Source organism: Narcine bancroftii, chromosome 8 (genome assembly GCF_036971445.1).
Source record: "Narcine bancroftii isolate sNarBan1 chromosome 8, sNarBan1.hap1, whole genome shotgun sequence".
Taxonomy (NCBI): domain Eukaryota; kingdom Metazoa; phylum Chordata; class Chondrichthyes; order Torpediniformes; family Narcinidae; genus Narcine; species Narcine bancroftii.
In genome coordinates, this window is record NC_091476.1 from 136,709,896 (window position 1) to 136,724,771 (window position 14,876).

Below are 14,876 nucleotides of genomic sequence, written 5' to 3' on the forward strand. Positions count from 1 at the left end.
GAATGAACAGTCTACCCTCGGAGCTGACTGGTGGGGTTGGAGGATTCTGGAATTGGAGAAGAGAGAAGGCGGCTTAAAATAGGGATGTAATATGGATTTTTCCCATTGTTCTGTGATCACTTCATGATGAAGCCTCATATTCATGAAATTTTGATATTTAGACATAAAGCACGTTAACAGGCCCTTTTGCCCATGAGCCCATACCGTCTAATTACACCCAATTAATCTATAAACACAGTACGTTTTTAATGGTGGGAGAAAACTCGCACAGATACTGGGAGAACGTAAAAACTCCTTGCAAACGGCGCCGGATTTGAACTCCAGTCAAATCCTGTAGCAGCATTGCATTAACTGTGCCACCCTTTTTAATATCAGGCATTAAATGAGGTGGGAGTGGAAATTCCCAGTGTTAGAAAGGACCATGGAAGACCCCTGAATGGTTCAGCTTCTTCACTGGAGATATCAAGAGGTTTTGGTATGATTTTGGATTGAGCTCATTTGCTTTTGATCCAGCAGGAATTGCAAAGATGAAGCGGTGGATTTAACTGTGATCCATACAATGGAAATCTTCTGGACCCTTTATGGTGAGATGAAGAAGAAATGTGTAAGTTGCAATTTCCGTCTTGGGGAAAATAAATTACACTACAACTGTTGTTGTACTGGGAAATAAATATTAGTAATGACTTCCTGATGATTAAAGTACCTTGACACATAACTCTTCAATGTCCCAGGATGAACAGAAGAGGTTTCTGTCATCGATATGTTGACCCATTTAGTTTCCCTCTCTCCTCTCCAGAGCCTCTGAATCAACAGCCTCTAGGAAACTCTGGTCTCCTGGGCAGTGAATCCTTATTCAATATTAAAGCATAGAAGTCCTCAACGATCAAATGTAACTCTCGACTTCATCGCCCAGTAGTAAATTCTTTTGGAGAGGACAAAATCATAAAATCAACATGTATTGCTGAGAATGATCCTAGGGATGAGAGGAGCGTTTGATAGGCTTGGGCCAGTACTCACTGGAGTTTGGAATGATGAGAGGGGATCTACTGGATGTGGAAAGGATTGTGTGAAATGGACGTGGAGGAGTTGTTTCCAGAAGTGTGAGAGTCTGAGAGCGGCCTTGGGAATTAAAGGGTGTCCTTTAGAATAGAGATGAGGAGAAGCTTATTCAGGGTAGTGAATCTGTGGAATTTGTTGCATCCAACGGCTGTGAAGGCCAAGTCATGGGGTGTATTTAAAATGATGGGTTCTTTGTTAGTAATGGTGCCAAAGGTTATGGAGAGAAGGCAGGAAAATGGGGTTGAAAGGAAAAATACATTGGCCATGATTTGGATGGTGGAGTAGACTCAATGGGCCGTGTTTGAATGATGGAGCAGTTTCGATGGGCTGAATGGCCTAATTCTGCTCTTACGTTTTATGGCCTTATTTTCTGTAGGTCAGTCTACAAAATGGGGATGGAAGGTGATTACCAGACAGTCCTCTCGTTCAGCCATTTTCAGCTGGGTGCCCGACAGCCCCCTCTGGGGCCCACAGCACATTTAAGTAAAAGGTTTCTTTTCTTTTCACATTAATATGTTTTAATGCAGGAGAGAAGTGTGGAATAAACCAAAATTTGACTACTTTACAGGGAAGGGGGCCCACAAACTTTGAGCAGAGTCCAAGGGAAGTCAAAGCCAAAAGTTTGAGAATGGCTGGGATAGGCTGTGTCTGAGTATAAAACAGATGGAGGGTGATTACCAGACCGTCCTCTGATTGATGGGCTGTGTCAAGGGATGGATCTTTTTCTGTTCTGAAGTTGGGATGTTGGCTACCAAGTCAAATGAGCTGGGACAGCAGTGGACACAACCAGATTTCTAAATGACAAACGTCCAAAACTATGGTGTTGCCTGGAACATTGCACATTCCTGGCCTGATTTTCTGTTTTGATTCTATTTCAGAATCAGAATGCATTTGTTGCTGCCCTCCTAAAGACCTTTGAACAAACGAAGGTGAGAGATCGACTGTGGAGCTGAATGAAGCCCCCTTTGTTCAGCTGTATTCCAGCACCATGTAGGAGACACCTGGTTGGATATTTGGGGAAACGGGGCTCCCATCCCAAGGAGATGAGTTTTTAACCACGTTGTACAGTATTGTTAATGCCCAGAGCAGTCAGTGGCCTGTTGTACAACAGGGGTGGCAGAGTGTGAATTTTCCCCTGGCTACACATGTGTCCCTTGTTTGCAAAGGACTTAACCTGATTCAGAAATAAAAACCGAAAATACTGGAACCACTCAGCAAGCCAGGCAGTATCTACGGTGAAAGAAATTGTGAATATTTCCAAACATTGTCACTCCACAGATGTGAGCGATTTTGCTTTTTCATTTGTCTTCAACTGCAGAAGCTGTAGGTCTCCTTAAGTGAGAGAAGGGTAAACATTCAGGTGATTGTCTCAGGTTATTCTCCGATTGTGCATCTTAACAGGGTCCTGGAGCCTCTTGTTAATTAGTAGGTTCAAAAGTTTAATATCAGTGACTTTGATACACAAATGGACCTTGGATAATTTTATTTTTGACTGAGGACAGGACTGAACCTACTGCAGGGGATTTGGCAGCTGCTAGGAGGTGTAGTAGCGCTGGGCTACCACTACAGAATTTTGACAGCTGTCAAAGCATGGGAATCACGCACTGGAAGTCCGTGGGCTCGCAGGAGAGCGAGCCTGCAGCTGTTAACCTCTCTCCACCAATGGGGAGAAAGGCAGGCAGTGCTGAGCAATTTAAAACCCCAGTGTGCGTATTCTGGAGCAGTTGGTTGGGGTGGATTGGACTGCAGGCAGTCAGTCTGATGGTGAGTGCTCGCCCGGCAGCTTTGTTCACGGATGCTAGCACTGCTGTCTGGAGCGGTATGTCAGTGTGCTCACCCAGTAGTTTCAGTTGGAAAAGTAAGACTGAGCTACTTTATCCATGGGTGTCACAGGACTGTTGTCCTGACAGCAGTTTGGGAAACTGATACGCAGAGTGTGTGCGGAATTGGCCAGTGTCTCACCCGTCCCCTTTCAACAGGAGGACTTTTTGTGACAACCATTCAAACCAAGGTGTCCAAAGAAGAGGATTTGTGGAAAAGAAGAGGTACTTTCAGGTGGCCAAAATACCCCAATGTAAAGCCACCTATGCGGCTGTCGGGTGGCCAGCTGAAAGTGGAGAGCCCGGCTAGGAGGAGCACTTACCTAACCCTCCTCCTGTAGGTATAATCTCCGGCTCCGAGAATCCCCCGTTGCACCTGAAAGCAGCAGTGGGACTATGGCCACAGTCCACAGGAGCCGGCGTTCGCTCGGACGCGGCTCTCCTTCAGCTGGCACATTCAGGTGACAGAAAGGCATCTTCTCCACAGCCACTTGAACATCCCACCTGCACTCCCCCAATAGGGTATTATCTGCGTCCGAGCACTTGAAAGTAGCTAAGGTTACTTGGAGTGCTTTGGAGACATGTGCCTCATGTGGTGACCAGGAGGTCATTGTGAAAATTCTTGGGTAAAGGTGGTTGTGGCCACATTGAAACCTCAAGGCAGTCTTGTGTTCCCCTGACAGGGTTGAAAGTCTATAGGGACCATGGTCATCTGGATACAGCCTCAAACAAAAAGACCAGTGGGCAAGGAAACAAATAGTCCCAAGCCTGGAGACTGACCCGTGAGCTTTTCCTTCTTGACATGACTGATGTGGGGGTATTGTTTTGGGAATTTTAGTGATTTTTTGGGGGCATTTCAGCCTGGACTGTAATGGTCTGGGTTTTTTCCCACATACACTGTATAATAATCTTGTTTATATAGAGTTGCCATTAAGTCTGGTGTTCGGGTTAATTCTCTTATTGTTAGTTTGGTAATCAAATTGTGTTAAACTTAACCCATTTGTTTGTGTCCCTCCCAATTGCTGCTGGAGAGGATAACACGAGTAGCTGTTTGGTCCTCTGTGCTTGTGTTTCAGAGTGATCCACTTAATTCTATTCCTTAGTATAGATTTTCCTATTTAAAGATGCATCTGATTCCTTTATAAATGTTCCATTGAATCTGTTTCCACCATTCTTTCAGTGGAATACTGCAATTATTCTTTATCTCTTTCAGATCTTTTTGATGATCTTTGCTTTGTCTTTTGGACAAAGACAAACAGGCTCTTGAAGTTCCATGCTATTAAATACTTTTTAAAAATTTTAACAGTCTTGCTGAAGTAGGAACAAACTGGCAATACTCAACAGGTCAGGCAGCATCTGTCCACATCCTCACCATATCTGAGTGAAGAAGTTCCCCTTAAACATTTCACCTTTTACCCTTAATCCATGTCTGCTCATTCACCCAACCTCAGTGGAAAAACCGTGCTTGCATTTACCCTAATTTTTTATACAGGTATACCCCGTTTTATGAATACTTGCTTTACAAAAATTTGCTTTTACAAAGAAATCTATGTTCGCTTTTACAAAAGGATTCGAATGGGTTTTCGCTTTAACGAAACTAGCCTTCAATAGTAATGAATGGGGCCTCACTTTATGCCATTTTTGCTTATGAAAGGTTTCATAGGAACGCTCTAGTTTTGTAAAGCGGGGAATACCTGTACCTCTATCAAGTCGCCCCTCATTCTCCGACGCTCCAAGGAATAAAGTCCTCACCTATTCAATCTTTCCCGATAACTCTGTTCCTGGTCAGAACAATATCATTGTAATTTTTCTCTTAACTCTTTTAATATTATTAATATCTTTGCTGTAAGTAGCTGACCAAAATTCCATGCAATATATCAAATTTGACCTCAGCAAAATTTTATAAAACTTCAACATAACATCCCAACTTGTGTATTCAAGATCTTGATTATCGGAGGTCACTGTGCCAAAGCTCTCTTTGTGACCCTATCTACCTGTGATGCCACTTTCAAGGAATTGTGCATCTGTATTCTGAGATCCCTCTGTTCTACTGCACTTTGCAGGGCCCTGCCATCTACCATGCAAATCCTACCTTGGTTTGTCCTCTCAAAGTGCAACACCTCACACTTGTTTGCATTAAATTCCATCTGCCATTTTGCAGCCGATTAAATTCATTTAATTTTGGATGTTCTCAATTTTTTTTATTTTCAAGAGGGAAGTTACCAGGTAGTTGAGATTCTGTTGCAAGATGAGTTTAGTTAGGATGATCTCTCTGGAGTAGAGGAGATTGAAGGGAAGCTTAATTAAGATGATTTTGGGAGCCCTGGACGCAGCGAATGAGAAGACTTGTTTTCCTTTTCAGAAGCTTAAGTAGCAAGTCTTAATAGACTCAAGGAGATTGGCAGATGGATTATAAGGAGTTGGTGATGGGTGAAGGTGATGGGTGAAACTCTCTGTTGAAAGGATGGTGGATGCAGAAACCTTCGGCACAACTGAGCACTCAAAGGTGGAATGCTTGCATCAGTCTAAATTGCTGTGCCAAATGGTCTCCTCCTTTGCTGTAAGCTTCTGAGGTCTTTGCTGTATTGAACTCTTTTCTCTTCTTTAGGAGTTCAAAACTTATATCTGGATAAATGAAGATTTTTTGCCCTTTATACTCCAGTGGTTTGTTGCCCTCTCTTACTTTTTCCATTGTCTTCTCCAGTACCTTTTCTCTTGTAGTATATCTTAGGAATTTTACTACAATAGATCTTGGTTTTTGTTGTGGCTGTGGTTTGGAGGCCAATGCTCTATGTGCCCTTTCTATTTCCATTTCTTGCTGTAGTTCTGGACATCCTAGGGTCTTAGGGATCCAATCTTTTATAAACTCCCTCATATTCTTGCCTTCTTCATCTTCCTTAAGGCCCACTATCTTTATGTTATTTCTTCTGTTATAATTTTCCATTATATCTATTTTTTGAGCTAACAGTTCTTGTGTCTCTATCGCTTTTTTATTAGATTTCTCCAATTTCTTTTTTAAGTCTTCTACCTCCATTTCTGCTGCTACTGCCCGCTCTTCCATCTTGTCCATTTTCTTTCCCATTTCTGTTAAGGTCATATCTATTTTATTCATTTTCTCTTCTGTGTTGTTTATTCTTTTTCTTAAATCATTAAATTCCTGTGTTTGCCATTCTTTAAATGACTCCATGTATCCTTTAATAAGAGAAAGTACCTCCTTTATCTTGCCTTTCTCTTCTTCTTCTTCTATTTCACTGTACTCTTCCTCTTCCTCTTCTTCTTCCTCTGGGTTGGCCATCTGTTGTTTCTTTGTTGCCCTTTCCTTCTCTTCTTTCTTGTTTCCATTGTCTTCTGTGGTCTCTTCTAGCTGCAGGTGTTCTGCAGCTGTCGTTGCCGGCTGTGGAGATCGACTCCCCAGCTGGTCCCCCCTCCCGTCGGTGTGTTTTTTTTCATGCGCGGTTGCGCACTTTTTCTTGGCTCAGCGAGCCATTTTTGTAGTCCATTATCTACCGACCTGAGGGAGCGGGTCTCTCTCTCCACCGCGGGCCTCTTCGAACAGGTAAGGCCTTCACCTTCTTCCTCCGTTGTCTTCTCTTCCTCTCTTCTTACCGTTGCTTTCGATTTTTCTTTTTTTGTCGCCATCTTCTTTCCACCTTTATACTCACTTTTTTTTCACTTTTATTTCTGTGCCTTTGTGTTTTCCTTTGTTTTTCCCGACTTTTCTGGAGAGGGCTGGAGTTCACTGTCCGGCCACTACTCCATCACGTGACTCCTCTCCAGCTTCTGAGGTCTTGGGGCACATTCATTGCTACTAAATGGCATCCGGTCATTTGCCTTTGGTAATCTTCCATTGTCCCAACTGGATTGCCTGCTGTTAATTATGTAAGTGCAGTAAAGCATTCATTGTATAAACATCACATGTCATAATCTAATTATTCTATTAATCACGCTGATTTAAATTTATATTGTGGTTAATAACAGATGACAAATTGCTGTTTCCATCTCAACGGAGATTTCATTTTGGATACGGGAGAGTTTTGCCAGTGTTGCCTTGGTGATTTGTTTGCAGAAGTGCTTTTTTTCCCACATTCCCACAGTGGATGTTGTATCAGCCATTTTACGTCAAGCTGTAGTTTCTATTTTATGCCTAAATCCCTCAGCTGGCAGACAGTTTGGCTGTAGGAGCTATCAGACTAGCTGGATAATGGCATTGAGTTTATTGTCATATACATTGTACAATGTACATTTACACTGACATTCTTACTGCAGCCAAACAGGTGCTCATTAAGAAAAAGAAAACAAATATAATGTTGTACATTAATTAAACAAGATAATAAATACAAAAGATGGACAATAAGTATTCAGTTACCATAACAAAAGTGGCACTATAATACTGCAGAGAGTCCTTTTTGAGATGGGAGAACAGTTGGTGATTAGTATATCAAGGGAGGTTCAAGAGCCTGCGAGCTGTTGGAAAGAAACTGTTCTTGAACCTCGAGGTGCTGGTTTTCAAGCCTCTGTACCTTCTCCCCGAAGGTAGCAGTGAGAAGAGAATGCGGCCAGGGTGATGAGGCTCCTTTATGATGTTGGCTTCTTTCTTGAGGCAGCACCTCATAGATGTCTTTAATGGATAGAAGGTCAGAGACGGTGATGGTCCTGGCTACGCTTGCTACCTTCTGCGTTCCTGGGCATTTCCAACCAAGCTATTGGGACTCATCCGGTCAGTATGGTTTCCACTGTGCACCTGCAGAAATTTGGTAGAGACATCCAAACTCCTCAGCAAAGGGCATCGTTTGTCCTTGCACACAAGTGCTTGGACCAGAATTGGTCACATTCAGTTGCATCACCTCAGTGGGTGACCAATGTATTTGGGCAGAATTACAATGAATCAACTATAAATCAAGCTCCACAGCTTGAAACCTTGGAGACACAAGACTGCAGATGCTGGAATCCACACTAAAAGCAATCAGAGCTGATCAACATCAGTGGGAGAAAAAGAATGGTCAGCATTTTGGGTTGGAACCCTTCATCAAGGCTTGAAGCCTACTTGCTTTTTTAAATTTCCCCTGAGATGCTGCCTGACCTGTTAAGTATTTCCAGCATTTTGCTTTCATTTGAACATTTACAGTTTCTTTCTGCCTTCTGCTTTGCTTCCAGGGTGACGTCGAACTGAAGGATATCATTTGCTGTGCTAAGCCTTTAATAAAGCAAATTCCCATTGACAACATAGCCCCCCACTGGATAGACCTTCAAAGGAACACAGCTCTTACAATTCTACTAGCTCACTGTAAGTGTTGTTCTCGGTGGTGCTGAAACCAGTACATTAACAAAACAGATTCTATATCGAATATATATCTACCTCCTATGGAGACTGCGAGATCTGTTGAGTTCTTCCAGCATTTCTGTCGTTTTACTACAATCACAGCATCTGCAGACTTTTGTGCTTCACTCCTTAAATATTCTGTTGTGTTGTTCAGTTCACTTTAATTCAGAATTATTGCAGACTAAGTTTACATTAATGAATCCTGGCTTTTGCTGGGTTTCAGTATTTTGGGCGTGCAGTTTATGATGGGATATGTGGTAGATGTAGCAGTCTCAGAAGCGATGGCCAACTTTGGACTAAGGAACCCCAATCCATTTCCTTACTCAGATTTCAAGGCCCAGAGTTTAGATTTGTTGCAGCCTCATTGACAGAGAATTCATCTACACAATGATTGGATAATGACTTGATTATCATTGTGTATCATGCTCTATCTGGGAGGGTGATAAAGTATTTGGCTTGCATATCTCATTTCCTAAAGTGTAAGATAAAGAGAAAGGCTTGGCCCCACTGAGTTTCCCCAGCAGTGCATGTTTTGTTTCCATTAACGGTATTGACTATCTGTTGTACTTGCCCATAATTTGACCTCCTGTTTCTATATTTTTGCCATTTCGAAAGTAATGTGAGTTTCAGATCTGAAGTAGACGACCTTGCATTTGAACAGATGGAGATCCATTTGCCACAGTTTTACCCAGCATGAACCTGAACAGGGAAATACCTGGTCACGTGGTTCTAGTAATCTTGCTTTAATGACTGCTCTGTGCATTCACTGATGGAACTGCAGGAGTGCACCTTATTTAAAGATAAATGGCACATTTATCAGCTCAGTATTCAGGGAACATGTCGTGCTTTTCTAAGTACCCAATGTTATTCACATGCTGCCTGTAATGTCTTTCTGTTCCTTCTTTTAGTTGAAGATTATATAAAGAAATTTGCTGACGACGGGGATTCTCTGCTGAATAATTTTGAAATAAATTGTGAATGCAATAACCAGGTCAGTACTTTGGTCTGAGGATTAGGGAATGGCACCTCAGCTCTGCATGCCACATCAATCACCGGAAAGTTTCTGTAACCTCTACTGTTTACACTCGTGTAATAGTTGACCCCCCCCACCCCCCCCCCCCCCCCCCACCACACCTTTTGAGCTATAAATCATGTGTTTTCTACATGACCCATGTAAAAGTTGACTCCTCTATTTTTGGCCCTGACAGCCCACCCATCCAAGTTCATAATGCCCCAACCGTAAGCCCATCCAAGCTCATGACACCCTGATGAGCTGCCTATTCAATCTCCTAATTCCCTGCCCACCCGTTCATCCCATCCAATCTCACGACCCCTGACCGCCCACCCATTCAAGCTTCTGACACTCCGACTGGCCGTCCATCCAAGCTCCCGCCTGCCCATCAGTGTTCCTGATGTCCCAACAGTAGATCCTTTCCCTGGCCGCCCACCCACAGGAGCTCTGATGCCCAAAATGCAGACCCTCACCCCAGCCACCCGCCCATTGGAGCTCCCAACACTTCGGCCACAGACTCTCTCCTAGGCCCCAACCGCTCTCCCAACTGAGCTCCGATATCCCAACTCACCACCCGATACCAGCCATGCGAGCTCCTGACGCCTTGAATGATGCGGGTACTTACCACAGTCAAAAATTTGACCCAAAAAATTGGTCCAAAATACTCACTGTTACACAAGTATATATAGTATTTTCATTCTCTTACTTGCCTTCTCATGGCATCAGAAAAGCAGAGGCAAAAAGTTGAAAAGGAAGTTAGATACTTAATAATAGAGGGTATGAGTGCAGTACTGAGAAACAATCTTGGCTCAACAGATCAGGATGTAGAATTCATTTCGGTTTAAGTGGAGCGAACAATTAGAAAACTTTGAGTGCTGTTTACAGACCAACAAATATTGGCAAAGTTAAGAAATCAGAGGTTACATATAATAGTGGTAATTCAGTAATCAGATTAAATCTACATATAGACTGGACATGAAATTAGCATTAATGAGGTGGATGAGATCGTAGAACAGTACCTCATAGTACAGGCCCCTTCGGCCCACAATGTTGTACCAACCTTTAGACCCTGCCTCCCCAATAAATAGAACATAGAACAACATAAATAGAACATAGAACTAGCATCCATATTCTACACACCATGATCTTATGGAATCTACACAAGATGGTTTTAGAGATTAATGCATTTAGAAGCTAATGAAATAAAAATATATCAAAGGTTCCTTTTATTGACATGTAACATGAAAAAAATTAATGCATAGGATATATTTCATCTTTTGTCTGCCATAAGGTAAACAAAGCATCAGCATTGCCCAGAGCTCCTAACAATAGGAGAAAGAGAAGCAAAGCCGAATCCCCTCGGAGACTGAGTGTCCGTGGATTTGCCTCTCGCACACCCATGACCTCTGCAGCCACATAGACTCCAGTTCATTGGCAACTCGAGCTCAGGAAGCTTTCAGTATCTGAGACCCTTTGGGAGCCCCTCTTTCTCTCAGCACCCTCTTGGATTCCTATGAACCAGTCTCCACGAGCCCGCAGCCTTTGTGGATTCATATCCGGTGAACCCCTCGCCTCCTTCGCTGGTCCACTGCTGTGATCACCGTCCTTTAGGGTCGTCTCCCTCGCTTCTTCCTGTCCGGGGTGTTCTCCCCATTTTCCCCGTTTCTGGTGCCCTTCACCAGTCCACTGCTTTCCTGGTGTCTGCAACCCCTTGTGGTATGCTGCTCAGCACAGGCACTGCCATCTTGGGTATAGACGTCTCGTTTCAGAATTTAAAATAAAACGCTCCTTTAGCAGGTGTTGTGGATTGAGGTAGGGTTATCTTATTGCAAGGGGTCTGCAAGGACAGGCGGCTGTGATAGAATTTGGAGTTTGATGGTGATGTTTATTAAATGAGATCTGTTTGCCACCACTGTAGACATCAAATAGTGGCATACAGCTCTGACCACGTACTTTATATTGACTCCACCAAAGCACTGGATGTGGTGCATGTGGGAAAAGGCTCAGAAACTTGCAGAGCTTGACTCTGGTTGTGTCTATTTCGTTAGAAGATTGACCATCTTCAGTGGAAAGCAGAAGATGAGGTGAACATCAGTGACTTCACAGCTGCCATCCTCACGTACAGCAAGGCAGTGGAAGTAAGGTACTGTTCACTGTGACTCATCAGAGCACAAGCTGCATCATTTCATTTGCCTAGCATCAGCATCCTGTTGCTTTCACTTTTGCACACATTTCTTCAGTAAGCAGGCCAGGGGGTTTACACCCCCATTCCAATGCCTTGGTGTGCAATGGCAAAATAAGCTTTAACTGTGGCCTTTCCCCATTCATTCTTTGCATCATTTGACAGTGACCCAAGACATGTAATCTTGGACCTCAGGTACTGCTAGTTGGTTGACAACTCGTACTAGATGGTCAGTGAGCACCAGGTGGAGTCACTCACTAAGACGATGACACTGCAAACTTTTATTTCAAAATTGACTTTGTTCCTGAAAGATTCAGCACTAAGTAAGACAGAGCGAGTAATCGTGTACGTCGGAAGTCCTGTTATTTCCGTTACTTAACATAAATGCATCATCAATTACCACCTGGACACCACCTTGAAGCAAGTCATTAAAGGGGGATGTGCTCACATACCTTTCAGCTATTTAGTGCTTAATGAAGGGGAACCCCCCCCCCCCCCAAAATGTGCCCCCACCCCATCACAGACCCCTGTACCCTGCTTTAATGCCTCCATGAATGGATAATCTTGGTCCTTTGAGTGTGTCGATCTGCAGCACTCAGTGATGGAAGAGACCAGTGAGTTTCAGGCAAAACCATGGGAGCCTTTCACTGCACTGAGAGTCTTATCAGCTGCAATTGTCCCTCAGAACATCCCAGTTATCCAGTTTCTGCCCTTCCCAAAGGTACTGACCCTGGGAGTTAAACTTTATATTAGTAGACTTTGTATGTTAAACTCAATAAAAAATTTTCAAAAGAAAAGGGAGTTAAACAAGAAATTCTGCAAACGCTGGGGTTGAGTGGAGTACAAATGTGCTGCAGGAACTTCTGTTTTGCTCAATCAAATGGCATCTTGGACAGTGAGCCAGCTCTGATTGTGTTTAGTTTGCCTTCTAGGTTGTATTTGAGCCAGTTTTTACACCTGTCCTTGAAGACTACTAGGTGCCAACAAACATGAATGTTGTATTGTTGCCTCCTTCCCCAGTTGGGATCAGATGCATCAACAATTAGTGATATTTGTCCTTGAGCTGCTCTACTTGGAGCTGCACTGTAGCTTGGGCGGCTGGTGTTGGTTGAACTGGTTCTGTTTAAGATTGTGTGAGGATTCTCAGCTGTGTCAAGGGTAGAGAAGTTGAAAAGTTGAATTATTTGAACTGGCTGCATGTTGTTGGTAACCTTTATCTTTATATTGACCCCAGCCACATCACACCCAGTGTACTGTGAACCCAGGGAGATCACATTGCTATTGGAAGGGAGTACAGTGGAGTAAGATTTGAACCCCCTGGGGTTAGGCTTTGAGGAAAGATTACACAAACTAAAGTAGTATTCCTGGAATTTATAAGCTAATATGAGGAGAGCTATCGCAGGATAGGAATCTAAAATCAGACTTTGAGATCTCATGAGGGAAATTAGTGAACATTTCTGGAGACAGAGACCGAGTCTGCTGAAGTTTGATGTTCTTCTCCACAAACTGAATGATGCTGGATCAGTGCTAATTTTTCATTACCCACAGAATATGGAGCAAGGCAGGCAGTAAAAACACAATGCTGGAGAAACTCAGTAGGTCACTGAGTTGCTTCACAGTGTCTGCAGATGTTCATGTTTTACTATTGAATGGTAGAACAGGATGAGGGTCTGAATGGCCTCTGTGCTTCTGTGCCCCAGGATTGTTTCCATTGAGCGTGTGTGTATGAGAAAAGTGGGACCTGAAACCTTCAGCAATCATCTTCTTAATTAAGTGGAACTATTTTCAGAAATCCTTCAGCGTGACTTCCATTACACAATGCATGAAGTGACAGAATCCTCCAGATTGGATGCGATACCTGCACCCCATCATATCCATGCTGAGCATTGTTATCTAGTGATAGGCATCTCATTTGCCAGCACTTGGCTTTTTGTCTTTAAACCCTGGCGATTCAAATGATGACCCCGACGCTTCTTCAGTGTTGTAGAATTACCTGTCTCCATCACCCTCTCACTTTGTCCTATGCCCTTGAGTTTTAGGCACCTCTGTAATGTATTGTGCACCTTTCTGTTGATATATTGGTGTAACTGTAATGTTAACTTTAAAGTTTTTACAGGCGACTGGTCCCGGTCGTGGGGATTTGGCTCCTTTTCACTCATCCCCTCGTATTCTGATGGATAGTGGGTTGTGTAATAATGTACCAGTAATAACGGGATTGCATCATTTCTCCCACCCTTCTCTCTCTCTTTCTTTCCTTTTTCAGTCCGTATAACCATCACTTGTACTGTCGACGGGCCTATTGTTACCTGCAGTTGAATGATTACCGGTGAGTCATGCTGTGAAGCACTTTGCTTGTAATGAGTGGGCGATCTTTAAGCTTCAGTTTATTAGAACATACTTTGGCAAGGTCGCCACTGCATTGATGCCATAGACCAATGCAAATAGATCTTATTATTTATTCACAGTAGCATCATCATTACCACGTGTTCAAGTCATTAACTGTTGTAGACTCCATTATGCGGTCTGAAGGTCACAAAAGTGCGGCACAGTCAGAGCTCCCTTATTTATGGTTTATGTCAAACCAAGGCTCCATCTCCTCTCTCAGATGAATTTTTTTTTTAAACTTTATTTATTCGTTCAAAAAACAAATAATATATGACATATACAGCAATTAAACATGAACATGAACGTTTTTTATATAGAAAAAAAAAGAAAAGAAAAGAAAAAAAGATCCCCCCCAGCCAACTCTCCTAAGGAGAGCCATAAAAAAAAAAGAATATTAAAGAAAAAGTTAAATATACATATTAAAATCTAATCAATATAAATTGAAATGTAAATATTCTGAGTATAAGAGCCACTTATTAATAAAAAAATTATAATTATCATGCAAAACACGTATTTTTCCATTATTAAACAATATTTCATCTCATTATGCCATCTATTAATATCAATCATATTTGTATCTTTCCACGTACTAGCAATACATTTTTTCGATACGGATAAAGCTAAATATACAAAAGCAAGCTGGAATTTATCTAATCCCAAACCTTTCAGAGGTTGCAAACTACCCAATAAAAATACTGTTGGATCTAAAACTATTTTAATCTTATACAGATATTCTAAAAACGATTGAATTTTCTTCAAAAAAGATTGTATATGTATACATAACCAAACAGCATGAAAAAATGTTCCAACCGTATCACCACATCTAAAACACAAATCTGATTCATTAAAACCATATTTTTTTAATTTTTCAGGTGTCAAATATAATTGATGTAAAAATTGTAATTAATCATTGCATAATGTACATTTATCAATCTAGTTACACTATCATAACAGATATCTAACCAATCCTCTTCAGAAAAAATAAAACCAATATCCGCTTCCCATTTAATTTTAGATCTATCCCAACCCTTTTTATCCGTACCATCCTGTAATATTTGATAGATAAATGAAATATAACCCTTCTCTGGTACCTTCATA

General features: G+C 42.2%; 1 protein-coding gene across 6 annotated transcripts in view; it reads left to right on the forward strand.

Annotated features, from left to right (window-relative positions):
- LOC138741220 (E3 ubiquitin-protein ligase DZIP3-like) overlaps positions 1-14,876 on the forward strand; it is an 83,348-nt gene that overhangs the window by 13,712 nt on the left and 54,760 nt on the right. For 3 of the 6 annotated variants that reach the window (XM_069894953.1, XM_069894949.1, XM_069894948.1), the window contains exons 4-9: positions 514-604; positions 1,938-1,988; positions 8,034-8,163; positions 9,108-9,190; positions 11,260-11,354; positions 13,657-13,719. In XM_069894953.1, coding sequence (XP_069751054.1) covers positions 514-604; positions 1,938-1,988; positions 8,034-8,163; positions 9,108-9,190; positions 11,260-11,354; positions 13,657-13,719 — 513 coding nt within the window. Of the gene's footprint in view, positions 1-513; positions 605-1,937; positions 1,989-8,033; positions 8,164-9,107; positions 9,191-11,259; positions 11,355-13,656; positions 13,720-14,876 lie in introns of those variants that run through there. The other 3 variants (XM_069894950.1, XM_069894951.1, XM_069894954.1) reach the window with 3 other exon arrangements.